Source organism: Eumetopias jubatus, unplaced genomic scaffold (assembly GCF_037043125.1).
Source record: "Eumetopias jubatus isolate StellerSeaLion01/CBP00866 unplaced genomic scaffold, mEumJub1_p1.0 scaffold_13, whole genome shotgun sequence".
In the NCBI taxonomy this organism is placed as follows: Eukaryota; Metazoa; Chordata; class Mammalia; order Carnivora; family Otariidae; genus Eumetopias; species Eumetopias jubatus.
This window is the reverse complement of record NW_028274819.1, coordinates 17,577,873-17,590,230: the sequence shown is the minus strand read 5'-3', so window position 1 is coordinate 17,590,230 and position 12,358 is coordinate 17,577,873. Positions and strand designations below refer to the sequence as shown.

General features: G+C 49.4%; 1 protein-coding gene across 2 annotated transcripts in view; it reads right to left on the bottom strand.

Moving 5' to 3' along the window:
- Positions 1 to 11,829, bottom strand: part of SYT13 (synaptotagmin 13) — a 40,335-nt gene extending 28,506 nt beyond the window's left edge. Inside the window, exons 1-2 of one of the 2 annotated variants that reach the window (XM_088017835.1) lie at positions 11,605 to 11,829; positions 9,950 to 9,964 (exon numbers count right to left, since the gene is read on the bottom strand). In XM_088017835.1, the coding sequence (XP_087873961.1) occupies positions 9,950 to 9,964; positions 11,605 to 11,829 (240 nt within the window). The remainder of the gene's footprint in view (positions 1 to 9,949; positions 9,965 to 11,604) is intronic. The other variant, XM_028111063.1, reaches the window with a different exon arrangement.
- Between the last annotated feature and the right edge of the window lie 529 nt (positions 11,830 to 12,358).

Sequence of the window (12,358 nt, the reverse complement as noted above, 5' to 3'; positions counted from 1 at the left end):
GGAAGCTTTTTCATTTTTCACACCTGGAATGTTTTCACGGACTCTCTCTTTCCTGCATAGTGAACACACACATGCAAGTCACTGCTTTCATAAGAGATCAATAAGAACATGATTTCGAGATACTTAAAATATACTCTGAGCAGTGCCAGGTGCTGAGCTGTTGGGTGCTTTCAAAAGTTACCTTACTTAGTCTTTAATATTACCTTAGAGAATGTGATCATCATCCCTGCTTGTTGATAAGAAAAGTGCAATTCACAATGGTCAAGCTCATTTAGCTGGAAAATGGTGGAGGCTACCTTCAAATTCAGGTTTGGGGTCTATGTCTAATCTGCTTGCTACTCTATCGCAGCAGCTTGATTATAAAATGAACATTTTCATTCTAAGAGACAATTTCCTCTTTCAAGTGATCGCAAAAAAACTAGATTATTATTAAGTCCTCTAATCCTGGTGGATATCCAAAATCAAATGCAAGTCTACCATGTTGCGGTTCCAAATGGGTTACCAAATCTCATGTCCATTCCTTTCTGTTCTTTGTTTCTTCGTGGTTTGCAATGAGGCTGTTGAGCAAAGGGCAACTTAAAGGATCTGTTCACTTGCAAGATAAGAGACGTGCTCCTCAGAGGCCGTGCTGGCAGGACAGTGTCCCAAAGCCCTCCAGATCACGTTGCTGGTTTGCTATGGAGTTTTGTGCCTTGCTGTGCCACGCTGCCTTCGCCGTGTCTCTCTGATGGACTTCCCCTTTCTTCTAAGTGAAGGGACGGAGCTGAACACGGAAATGCATCTCAGGATGCTTGTGGGTGGACTGTGGGAAAGGAGGAGGGGATCTGACACACAGAAAGAGCTGAGAGCGAGCAGAAACCACTCTACACTTACAGCTGTTTCCATGACGTCTCCTACCTGCCCCGCCACCCGGCTGTCCCGCAACCTTACCTTCATCTTCCAACTCTGTCCTCTCCAAAGCAGGATTCTTTACTCTGAAAAGCCAAGTCTCCATGATCCTGCCTCAATAAGCTACACCCCTCGCATCACGCCTTTCTCAGCAGCAAATCCAAAACTGTGTGGTGGATGATGCTTTCCCAAGTAAAATGTGGTCTCCATGGGTATTAGCCTGTTGGCTTCACAGCTAAAAGTTTTTAAATTGTCTCCAGTGTTAGCCAAGTGAACGGAGACTCAGAAGGGAGGGACATGAATAGAAGGTGAGGCCACCATGCCCTTCAGGCTTGTCCCGACTCCTTGCTGTGTCACTAAAGGTGAGCACGGAGAAGCCTCAGCACAAATATAGCCATGTCACATCTCACTGAAGACAGCACAGTTTGTTGCTGTGCTTGGGATTTTTATTTTGGCTGCAAGAAGAGGTGGTAGCCCCATGAATCCCTTCTACCCCATCCATCCAACCATCCATCCATCTATCCAAGCATCCATCCATCCATCCGTCCATCCATCCATCCATCCATCCTCTGACTCAGGAAGCCATTCAACATTTCTCCTCACTTCTCTGGCCATCTGTCAGCCCTGCTCAGTTTCTCTATGAACAATCCATCTTGGACTTATTGAATGGAAGGCAGGGGGAGCCCAGGAGATATGTCAAAGTACCCTGAGGTCTATGCCAGATGGACAAAGACTCACTTTGACAAAATTCTCATAGGATGCTCCTCCCCTTTTTACTTATTCATATTCATGCATGCAACTACTAACTATTTGACTCTGATCTGTTCATGAAAAGATGCTAGCTAGAGAATTTCAGAGTGCAGTTACTCATATTCCATCATTTTAAATGAGAAATATCATGATGCATTCGATGTCCACCCAAAAACCTCAATCAACTTCCCAAAATATCACACCCTTAAACACCATGTAAAAATCTCCCAGGAATTTTCTATAATATAAATCAATTAAAACACCTTTCACTTAATTAGCACATCGGGAACTCCTCGGTGGGAAGGTTTGCGGGTGCGCACGGCGCACTGACACCACGGGGGACCAAGGCTCCTCCTTCTGGCATCACACTGGTCTGATAATGTCAATACATAAGGAAAAAATAGTGAAAGATACTAAATACTCTCAATGGGACCTGGGTTTGTAGGACCCGCAGGTATGTGGGTGAAGGAGATTGGGGCCCACGAGGGCTAAAGTTCAGGGGGAAGGGTGGGGAATGTGGCAGTGATAACACGCAATGTATTTAAAGGGTGGTGAAGCAGCAGGTGCAAACATGCTAGTACATGCTAGTACAACAGGGAAGCCAGGCCTGCCACACACGGCCTTCTCCTGTAAGACTCCAGAGCGATGAAATGTTTGCACAGGTGTGCCCTTATGGATTCATTGTCACGAGCATTCCACACAGAGAGGATATGTTTTAAAAAACTTGCCAGATACTGATGAATATTTTAAAAAATGAGAGTTTTTTGGGGGGGCGGTGCCTGGGTGGCCCAATGGGTTGGGCGTCTGACTCTTGATTTCAGTTCAGGTCATGGTCTCGGGGTCATGAGATCAAGCCCCGTGCTAAGTCTGGAGCCTGCTTGGGATTCTCTCTCTCCCTTATTCTCTGCTCCACCGTTCATGTGCTCTCTCTCTCTCAAAAAAAAAAAAAAAAAAAAAAATTTGAGGGTTTGGATTTTTTAAAAATTAAAAGCCTAAAGAATACCACAATGAAATGCCACTTCACACCCACTAGGATGGCTGTAACAAAAAAACAAAAAGAAAGGAAACTCACAACTGCTGGCAAGGATGTGAAGAAACTGGAAGCCTCAGACATTTCTGGTGGAAATGTAAACAATGCAGCTGCTGTAGAAAACAGTTTGGCATTCCCTCAAAAAGTTAAGCATAGAATTACCAAATGATACAGTATTTCCATTCCTAGGTATCTACTTGGAAGAAGTGAAAACAGATTGTCAAACAAATATGAGTGCAGCAATGTCCTCAGCGGCACTATTCACAATAACCGAAGGGTTGCTAAACAAACATTGCGAAACCTTGCTTTGAGGACGGAGGAGACTAGCTTCACGGGGATACATGTTAAGAACTAAGGGATTCTATTTGCATGTCAGAATCCACATACACATGCGTACAAAGGGCCTCTCTGGCCGATGTCCTCCCAGATGTCCATCAACCGATGAATGGATAAACAAAAATGGGGCAAATACACATAATGGGATATTATTCAGACATAAGAATAAAGTTCTGATATAAGCCACAACATGGATGAACCTTGAGAACATGATGCTAAGTGAAAAAAGCCAGAAACAAAAAGTCACGTATTTTATAATTCCAAATATGTCAGATGTCCAGAATAGGCGGATCCATGAAGACAAAAAGCAGACTGGCAGTTGCCAGGGACTGGAAGAAAGAGAGGAACAGAAAGTGTGTCTGCTTCGAACCATAAGAGACTACGGACTCTGAAAAACCAACTGAGGGTTCTAGAGGGGAGGGGAGTGGGAGGTTGGGTTAGCCTGGTGATGGGTATTAAGGAGGGCGCGTTCTGCGTGGAGCACTGGCTGTTATGCACAAACAATGAATCATGGAGCACTACATCAAAAACAATGATGTAATGTATGGTGATTAACATAACAATAAAAAATTTAAAGAAAAAAAAGAGGGCACGTTCTGCATGGAGCACTGGGTGTTATACACAAACAATGAATCATGGAACACTACATCAAAAATAATGATGTAATGTATGGTGATTAACATAACAATAAAAAATTTAAAAAAAGAAAGTGTGTCTGCTTAATAGGTACGGAGTTCTCTTCGGGGGTGAATGAAGATGTTTTAAAGCTGCATGAAGGTGAGAACAAAGTGACAGTGTGATTCGTACTCTGTAGAATAGTTCATTTTATGTGAATTTCACCTCAATTAAAAGAAAGTTTTGAAAATAACTATAGCCTTCGTATTATCAGTGCCCCTCACATAGGCACTGATCAAGTTTGATACATGAATGAATAAATGAATGAGTGAAACTGTCCATGGTCTACAATGCCCTTCTTACCCCAGTCCCCTCCCCAGCCTCCTCATACACCAGGCCCTGCCTGGCTCTCTGCTCTTGGGCACACTGACCTTTCGCTAGGTCCTTCTAGGTGCTAAGTTTCTGTCACAGGACTTTTGCACGGCCTCATTCCTGTCTGGAGCCCCTCACACTCCTCTCCATTGGCCTAGTTACTTCCCTTCCAATCCAGCTCTCAGCGTGGCCATCACTCTGTCCAGGAAAGCCGTCTCTGACCTTCCTGACTGGATCAGTTCCACCTTACACTCTCATAGCACTAGAACTTTCTCTGTAGGTAACTTACCACTATTGCATTTTCATCTTTCTGTGCTCTTCTCTATTAACTCTGGTCTCCCCCATTACAACATAAATGTCATGAGGGCTGAGGATGGGCGAGTATGTTGTTGAGGAGGGGGCAGTTACAACTGTATCCCCCTGCCCCCAAGCACAGTACCTGGCACATAGTATGTGCTCAATACATATAATCAAGGGAGGAAGGGAGGGAGGGAGGAATCTATCCACCCTTTTCATCTGTTTGCCTTCAGAAATTTACTAACACATTATTTCTTAACAAACTGGCTAGAGAGGTCCTTTGTATGCATGTGTATGTTGATTCTGACATGTACACATAGAACCCCTCAGTTCTTAACATCCCATGAAGCTATTCTCCTCCATCCTCAAAGCAAGGTTTCCTAATGTTTGGTAGCAAGAAATCAGCTCTGGAGTGAGTGAAGGCAACGACACTGAGTTATGCATGGCTGCTGACTGCTGGGAGATTGAAGGTCAAATAGCGTGGATCGTCTCGGGGTGTCCTGATTTCTCCTGCCCGTCTCCCACCCTGGGACAGACAGTCGCTCTTTTTTTTTTTTTTTAAGATTTTATTTATTTATTTGAGAGAGAGAGACCCAGGCGCCCCGGGCAGTCACTCTTTACCCTGCTTCCTCTTTGTCTTCTGGGTCTGCTGCTTCCACCATCTGACTGGTCTCTCCCCTTCTTTCTGACTTTGCCTTACCCCTCTCTGATTTCTCCTCTGGTCGTTTCCTCCATCACGCTCGAATGGCCTATTTCTCTTTCTGCACCCCAGGTACTTGATAGTAACCGGGGCCAGGGTCTGAAATTCAGAAAATGTCTAAAGATGCAGCAATCTTTTCTCCTGCAGTCAACACAAGGTGCTAGTGAACTGTCAGTCCCGTAAAAAAAAAAGAGCCGGGCCCCTGAATTATCTACATGCTCCATCAGAGGAGAAATGAAGAAGGGAGGGAGATGTGATGGGTCTGGGGCCTACCGCTGGGAAGGGATTGTGGACACAGACTTAGGATCCACATTGTATCTGGAAGGGCCTGGTGTTTCTGGCGGGTGTGTGCTCATCGCTCTGAAATAATCTATGCTAATTTCTTGATGAAAAATTCATACTGTCTTCCGTGTTGCTAAGCAACCAGCCCAAACATGTTTACTGTGTAAATCTCTCCGGAGGGCCCTGGGCTGCACCCAGGGTCTGAAGCTTGATGGACATAAGAGGCAACAAAGCTATCCCAAGCTTTGGGAAAGGTTTCTGAAGCTGACCTGCAAAAATGCGTATTTTTGAGACTTTTATGCCACATTTGGGGAAACACAGTGGTTCAAGTGTAATTTTGACTAGCTTTTCTCTGCTAACCTCCAGCCTACTGGTCAAAGTGTGGGCTCAGGAGCCAGACTTCCTAAATTTGATTTCCAAATCTGCCACTAAAACGTTGCTTAAGTGTGCTGTGTTTTACTTTTCCCATCTGTAAAAGGGAAATAATAATTCCACATGTTTCATAGGGCTATTGTGAAGATAAAATTAGTATGATTAAAGAGGGCCTGGCAGACACAAAGAACCCAAAAAATGTTAGTTATGCTATCACTATTATTTGTTACTCTATGGAAATGCCTCAATTTCTTGTCTGTTTGTTAATGCAAATAGGAGAGTTTGCCAGCCAGGAGATGAGCTGAGAAATGAATCCTTTAAAAGCGTAAGAATCCATGAAGGGCAGACCTGAGAGAAGCCCAGGGGCACATCGGCTCCAGGAGCGGGGTTAGCAGTTATTGGGGCCTCCTGTGACCACCGAGGTGCCGAGGAGACCTTGGCAGAGCAGTGAGCCAAAAAAGAAGAAAGTTCTTTGAGCTAAAGGTGGGCGTGCCCCTCCTAAGGGGTCTCCCATGCCCCCTGCACCTGCCCCATCATGATAGCAGTGTAACACGCTCCATGGCTTCATTGTCCGTCCCCCCACTCATCAGAAAGAGCGCACGTCCATCTCTTCATTGCTCCATCCCAGTGCCTAGCAGGTGCTTGTTAACCTTTAACAAACGGACTTATTAGTTAATGAAACCCAGCATATGGGTCCTGATGCATCCACACTCTGATAAGTATGAATTCAGGCACGTGATCAGAGAGGATGTGGCTCGAGTGGTCTAAGGAAGAGGAGACCAAGGCGGGCGGATTGATAGGGCCATACTGATGGTCTCGAGGCCCCAGTGCCAAGAAGGAGGCGGCCACAGGAGTGGTGGCAGAAAGCAGACAGAGCCAGGGACCAGGGAGTATGGGATGGATCACAACAAAGGAGGGCCATGTCTCTTGATGATAGCCCAGAAGTCCTCCTGGAACCAAAAACAGTGACTTTTGATACTAAGTTAGTGTTTACAAACGTTGTATCACAACATGAAAAATTTCGATGACAACCTCACTGAAGTCTAACTCTATAGAGAAAAGTGCACAAATCATAAATGTAGAGATGGGTAAATTTTCTTTCACAAAATGACCAACACGCTTGGGTGACCAGCATCCCCATCAAGAGGCGGAACATGAACAACATTGCAGAGGCTGCCCAACCACGCCCCGGCCATTGCCTGCCCCGCAACGGCAAGACCAAACGTATATTGGACTTGACTTCAAATCTGGTGGAAATAAAACCTTACCACTTTGCCCTCCTTTGCACCTTTCCTCTTAGTGAGTGTGAGTAGCAATACGACCACTTCATTCACAATATACATTCAAGGGTTATCACAGGCCCAGCGTCACACCAGATATCGTCGGGGACAAAAGAAAAATGAAAAACACACTCCCTGATCTTGCTGGAAAAGATTCCTCTGTACCTATAGTGTTGTATACAAACTCAGCATTTGTTTACACTGTTTCATAAGAACCTAGAATTAATTTATTCGTGTTTGCTAAAATCTGAACATCCGTGTCCCAACTCCCCTCAAAATTCATCTGTTGCGACTTAGCCCACGAGGAGATGCTACCAGGAGGCAGGACTTTGGGAGGTAATCAGGTCACGAGGCTGGACCCTCATAAAGGGAATCTATGCCCTTACAGAAGTGGTCCTAAAGAGTTCCCTTGCCCCTTCCCCTGGGTGAGGATAGAGCAAAGTCTACGAATGCGCTCTCACCAGACACCGAATCTGCTGGAGCCTTGGTTTTTGGACTTCCCAGAGTCTAGGACTATGAGAAGCCCATTTTTGTTGCTTATAAGCTGCCCCATCTGTATTTTGTTACACAGCCCAAACAGACTAAGATGGCATTCCATGGAAGTCCACTCTAATGGAAGGAGGGTAGAATTGTCTAGTTTGGTGGGAAGTGGCGGTGAGGACCTGGGGGATGTGGAGAGAAGAGGCATGGGGACCTCTGCCGAGGGTCCAAGCAACTTGGCTAAAGCCTTGGACTACATGTTAGCTGCAAGGGGACAGCACCCGGGTCACCCCGGGGACCTCCGAGACACATTCAAGAAGATTCACTTCAAGAATACAACAAAGTAAGCACCGTGCGGGGAGAAAAATCAGACACGAAAACCAAAGCTTTCTGAAAACAGGAACTCCAACTCCTGCTAAGTGACAGGTGTCAGGGGGTCTGAGCAGTGGGAAAGAGCGGTTCTCCCTGCTCACTCTTTGTTACTGAGGTTAGTCAAAAACAGCGCTTCTTCTGAAGGGACCCAGGATTAGGTGAGTGGAGGCCTATGCAGATCAGTGTGAAACTGGGGGGGAAGGAACCAAGGGGCCTGGCTGCCATTCACTAGTAGATTCTGAAGCAATGAGAAAGGGAAGATGCCCATACACACACATGCACGCACGCGCACATCATTCTGCTGCTCTCTGCCCTTTCTCCTCTCTCGAGCTGCCACGAAGCTTCGAAAGCTGTGCTGACAGCAGTGAGGGAGGTCCCCGTTGAGCCTGCCAGACCATGAGTGGGCAGTGTAGTGAGACTGAGTCCCTTGCATCCCCCAAAGGACCACACCCGGGTGAGGGTGAGGGACTGTCTACGAAGGCAGGATGAAGGGTCCAGAGTGTGTGTTTTGGAAAAGCAGAGACAAACTATGAATTGAAGCCAGCTGGAGGCATGCGAGGTGAGGGATGACGGAGTGCTTCTGCCCTCTGCCTCCTCCCACTTAGCAGAGATCCTGGGCCCTTTTTTTGTTCCACGGATTCCTTTAGCTCTCCAGAGGAGCCCTCTGGACACTTCCTCAGAATGTTTGTAAATCAAAGACATCGGACTACAGAGGAATATCTAATAAAATCAGCTTGTGAAATGGCTCTATGTGTGCCTCTTCATCCATCCGTTGGCTAACAGGATCTGGCAGGAGATTTAATAAGCACCATGATTTAGAAATGGCAATGAACATAAATGATCCTGTGGAGTATCTACAATAGCTGTAGTTGCCTCGAAACTACCTGTGATTTCCCTGGGGGACCAAGGCACAGATATTGTTAACACTCCTGTGCTGTGTGGTTGATATTCCTCCTATCCAAGATCATGAACCTCTTAAATTCCATCTACAGACCCCATAGGGAGGTCTTTGGACCTCAGGTTATGAACCCCCAGGGGAACTTCCAAGTTCTTCTCAAAATCACTACAAACTTCAACTTCATCCAAGCATATGAGGCCTGAATATCCAAGGAATTTTTCCAAGAACCACAACCAGTTATTTTCAGAGACATGGGCAGTCCCTCCGCCTCCTACAGACATGCGGTTCTCAGTGTAAGGGCGTCTGGAACCCCTTTCTGCAGCCCCGTGCCCTCCCTTCCAGGAACATCTTCAGAAAGCCTTCCCTGACTCCTCCCCTCGTTGTCAACACACGTCACTTCCATCACCCTGCTGTCACCTGCCACCCCTAACACCACCTCCTTTACTTGTTTGGAAATGACAATTGTGTTCTTTCCTCCGTTCACTCAATTTGGGTCAGCGGCTGAATCAGTCTGAGAACAATGGCAGCCCAACCAACCTTGTGAGATCTCCCCTGCGCCACATCCGTGCCCACTGATTTAGCCCGGGTTGCCCAAATCTTTGTCACTCGGGGAACTAGATGAGGGAATGTGAAGGAAGGGATCTCATGTATCAACAAAGGCTTACTGTGGCCCTACTGGGCTAGCACGGGGTTACAAAGGCCTGGTGTGTGCACTCCCATTGGGAGAAATGACTCCAGCAACAATCTCAAGTGGACACAGGGATACCTTTACTAGTCAACAGTTTCTTATTAGACACCTGCTAGGTTCCAGACACTGAGGAGGTACTGGGAATAAATAACATACAAATAAGTGGACACCAAAGATCACATCCAGTTATAACAAGTACTATGAAAGAATTCTAAGAACAATAGGGAAGAAAATAATAGAGGAGGAGGTACTTTGTTACATGTGGCAGGAGACAAAATTCTCTGGAGAAGGGGAAATTTAAATAGAAAGAGGCCTCAAGGATGAGAAGGAGCCATCAGTATGAAAAGCTGGAGGAAAATGGCCATGGGGGCTGGGGGTTCTTTAGGAAAGACCGTAAATACAGGGAGGGTGAGATTTCAGATGATTGGGAGAAGGGGCATGAGCTTGGCTGGAGAGGTAGACACCTGCCAGATCAAGCACATGAGGGGGAATGGAGTGGCTATTAGCATGGATTCCAGAAGCAGACCAGCTTGGCTAGAATCCATCCAGCTCTAAAACTTCTCTAACTGTGTGGCCTTGGGCAAGTCACTTGCCCTCTCTGAGCCTTAGCTTCCTCATCTTTAAGTAGGGATCAGCATATATGTCCTTCACTCACTTGCTAAGTGCATTAAGAATAAAGCACTTAGAAAGGTGGCTGACACAGGGTGCATGCCACGTAGCGGTTTGCTATGACTTGTTCCAAGCTCAGTGAGAAGTTGGGGGGTAGGGGGGCATTGAGCCCAAGAGAGACACTGCCTGGGTTGTCTTTAACAGATTCTTGGCCCTTGTGTGAGCTACTGGAAGGGATCCCAGAGGTCATTTACACCAACACCTTCCCCAGCGCTTCTCTCTGGGAGGGGAGGGGACAGCCCCTGAAGAGCCACCTCTGAGAAAGGCACAATGGCCTTCCCCTAAAGCCTGAGGAGCAATCTCTGTGAAGGGCACAATGGCCTTCCCCTCACGCTGGGTGGGAGAGAAGGTTGAGAGGCAGCGGGCCACAACTTCTGAAGGACTTCCCCCCCCCTCAACCTCCTGCCGGGGGAGAGCCCACTACTCCCACCTCAGATGGTTCTAGAAGGGTCCCGCGTCCCGATGCCTGGCTGGCTCCTATTCCTGCCAGTGTCAATGTCACTTTCCTGGGATTGTAAGTGCCTCAAGGACAGTAGCCATTTCCTTCCCCTCTCACTACCCGGTGACTGACAGAGGCCCCAAGCACTGAGTCTCAGAGCTTTTGAATAATTGATTGGAAAAAGGAAGGTGGAATCACAGCATTTTTGTGCCTCTCCCAGACCTATAAGCTCTATAAGGAATCTAGAGGGCCTTGGGAAGTCATTAAGTCATGCCCCTGCCCCAGGGCCAGGCTTCCTCCAGCACCCTAGCAAGACTCTTTCTCCTGGTCTCCAGAGCGCATTTTACACTCCCCACCTGGGTAATGTGTCCTGAAGGGCACAGCCTATGTAGGGGGCTCCTTCCAAACCTCTTCCCTAGACCCCTTCTGCCGCACTGTACAATGGGGACACCACCCATTTCCTGCCCCAAGGGGCTCTGGGCACAAGCCCATGCAGGGGATAAAAGCCCTCCAGTCTCCAGGGACATCAGAGAGACCACAGCAAGCCCCTCCGGCTGGCTGGATCTGAGGGCTGCTGGGAGGGGGCGAAGGTCCTTCAGGCCCCTCCACATTCAACAGCCTCTCCCCAGACCCCAGGGACTCCCCGCCCAGCTGCCCCTCTCCCGCTCCCAGGGATGCAGCAACCACCTCCCCTCTCGTTTTTCCGTTGCTTGCCCCCTCCTCAGCTAAGCCAGTGCTTTCCCTACAGCAGACCCCCCCAACTTCTCTTCCCTCTCCCGTCCCCATTTCTCTTCCCCCAATTCTGCAAGCTTTTAACCCCCCAACCCCCCTCCCCCGGTTTCCTCCCAGCCGCTCAACTCTCCTCCCAGCCCCTATTTGTCTCCAAGTCCCCTTTCCCATTCCGTCCCTTCCCCTCCCCTTTAGCGCTCGCCGACCCCATTCCTCTCGCGCCCCCGCCAAGCCTCCCTCCCCTAACTCTTCTCCCCGACACTCCCCCCACCCTCAGGCCTTCCGGACCCCCTCTGCGGGTCCTCGAGCACGTCCTCCGCCCTCCTCCCCGCCACGCTCGGTGGCGCAAAGCACGGCGACCGCTCCCCCCCATCCGGTTCCCCCGCCGCTGCAGCCGCCGCCGAGACCCCACCGCGCCCCGGGGAGGCCGAGGCGCCGCCCCCGCTCACCTGTTGGGCGGACCGGAGCACGCCGGGTCTCGCCTTCTCTGGATCGGGGTCCCGGTCCCGCTGCAGCACCCCCTTCTTGGGATGCATGTGCCTGCACAGGCAGGTGACCCCGCACAGCGCGAGGATGCTGGTGGCCGTGCCCAGCGTGGCGCCCAGCGCGATCACTGGCACCGACAGCACCATGGTGCCCGCTCCCCGCGCGGGGCTCGGGCCCGCCGCCGCGCACCTACCCCGGTCGAGCCCGCCGCCCGCCGCCCGGCAGCTCCTGGGATCCGGGCGCGCCGGCTGCTCTCCCGCCGCCTGGGGTTGGGGGGTTGGGGGGGAGGCGGGGAGGGAGGGCGGCTTCGAGGACGTCAGAGGAGGAGGCTGGCCGGGAGCAGGCGGGTGCGCCCGCACTCAGCTCCACGTCAGCCCGCACCCCCTCCCGCCGACACGTCACCAGACCCCCACCCCAACAGCAGCCCAGCCTTCAGATGCCCGCAAGCTTAGGGGTGTCTCGGGCCGTTTTTCACGCTTTCTGTACGCGGACACTTGGCCCCAAGAAGGGCAGGAGCTCGCCCAGGTCGCACTGTGTGAGCGGGCAAACCCGGACTCCAGCCCAGGCCTGCGGCTCAGTCTGGGTAGGGGTCACTTTACCAGACTATTAACCCTTCCTTTCTCACCTTCTCTGGCCCGGGAGGCTGTACACTTGGGTCCTCCGGGAGATTTTCAA